This window comes from Perkinsus marinus (genome assembly GCF_000006405.1).
Source record: "Perkinsus marinus ATCC 50983 genomic scaffold scf_1104296938722, whole genome shotgun sequence".
Classification (NCBI taxonomy): Eukaryota; Perkinsozoa; order Perkinsida; family Perkinsidae; genus Perkinsus; species Perkinsus marinus.
Genome location: NW_003213348.1, coordinates 3 through 894, shown reverse-complemented (window position 1 = coordinate 894; position 892 = coordinate 3). Strand labels below are relative to the sequence as shown.

Here is an 892-nt window from a genome sequence, read left to right as displayed (position 1 = left end):
GAATTTTCGTGGAGTTCTACTTGGGAATTTGTCATCAGACGTGAATGGTCTCGGCAGTTCATCAGAGTTCCATCCATGATATGGAAAACAGTCGTGAAGCAACATATTTCACAAACGACTGCATATCACCGCTAGTATCGTGTTTTTCCACATAGTATTACGCCACTCCACGTAAAACGGGTGAAACTCCAAACAGGAAATTCGCATTTCCTGTTCCCAACTATGTGACGGGTTTATCTCACGGTTTCTCAGAACCAAGTCCGAGACAATCCGACTTACAACGATATGAAGACCAATACCGAAGAGACGATCGCGGCTATCTCTTCAGTGAGCTCACACGCCCAGTTGGTTAACTATGAGTTGTCCCTGCAGCGTTTTGCGAGTTTGGACAGCACTCTGCAGAAGCTCGCAGAAAACGTATCACAAGTGAAAGCTCAGAATGTTACGCTGACTTCGGCTCTCACGAGCATCAGCGAACGGCTAAGTTGGCTGGAGAGGGCTGACCAGGATCGCCTCAGACGATTGAGCGCATCGAGCACTGTGAAAACTGTGCCGCATATGGGGATGTATTTGAGGCTTGTGATGTCTCTGTTGTGAACCCATGTTCAGGTCTGGGGGTACTACTATGGTCGGCAGTGAGGTGGACTTACTCAGTAGCAACGACTTGTCGTATGGTACTGCTGTGGAGGTGAAGGAGCAAGGCTATGAGGGGTTGATGGGCGCTAGAGGTGGGAGGATGAGGAGGAGCTTAACGGAGCAAGTGGTCCGAAGCGCGAAAGCTGCTGCCCTACTTTAGATGATGGGCATCATTTCGGCATTCGTTGGTTGTGATTCTCCGGTGGGATCTGTCCTCTCCATGGTGTTTGGGATTGTCGTTTCTAATTGAATATTC

At 49.0% G+C, this 892-nt stretch overlaps 1 protein-coding gene across 1 annotated transcript; it reads left to right on the top strand.

Moving 5' to 3' along the window:
* Nucleotides 1-372: 372 nt before the first annotated feature.
* Pmar_PMAR007023 (hypothetical protein) lies at nucleotides 373-566 on the top strand (the record flags this gene model as incomplete). The annotated part of the gene is made up of 1 exon (XM_002782638.1): nucleotides 373-566. A coding segment is annotated over one exon (194 nt), but the record flags the coding sequence as incomplete, so codon positions are not given.
* Nucleotides 567-892: the final 326 nt, after the last annotated feature.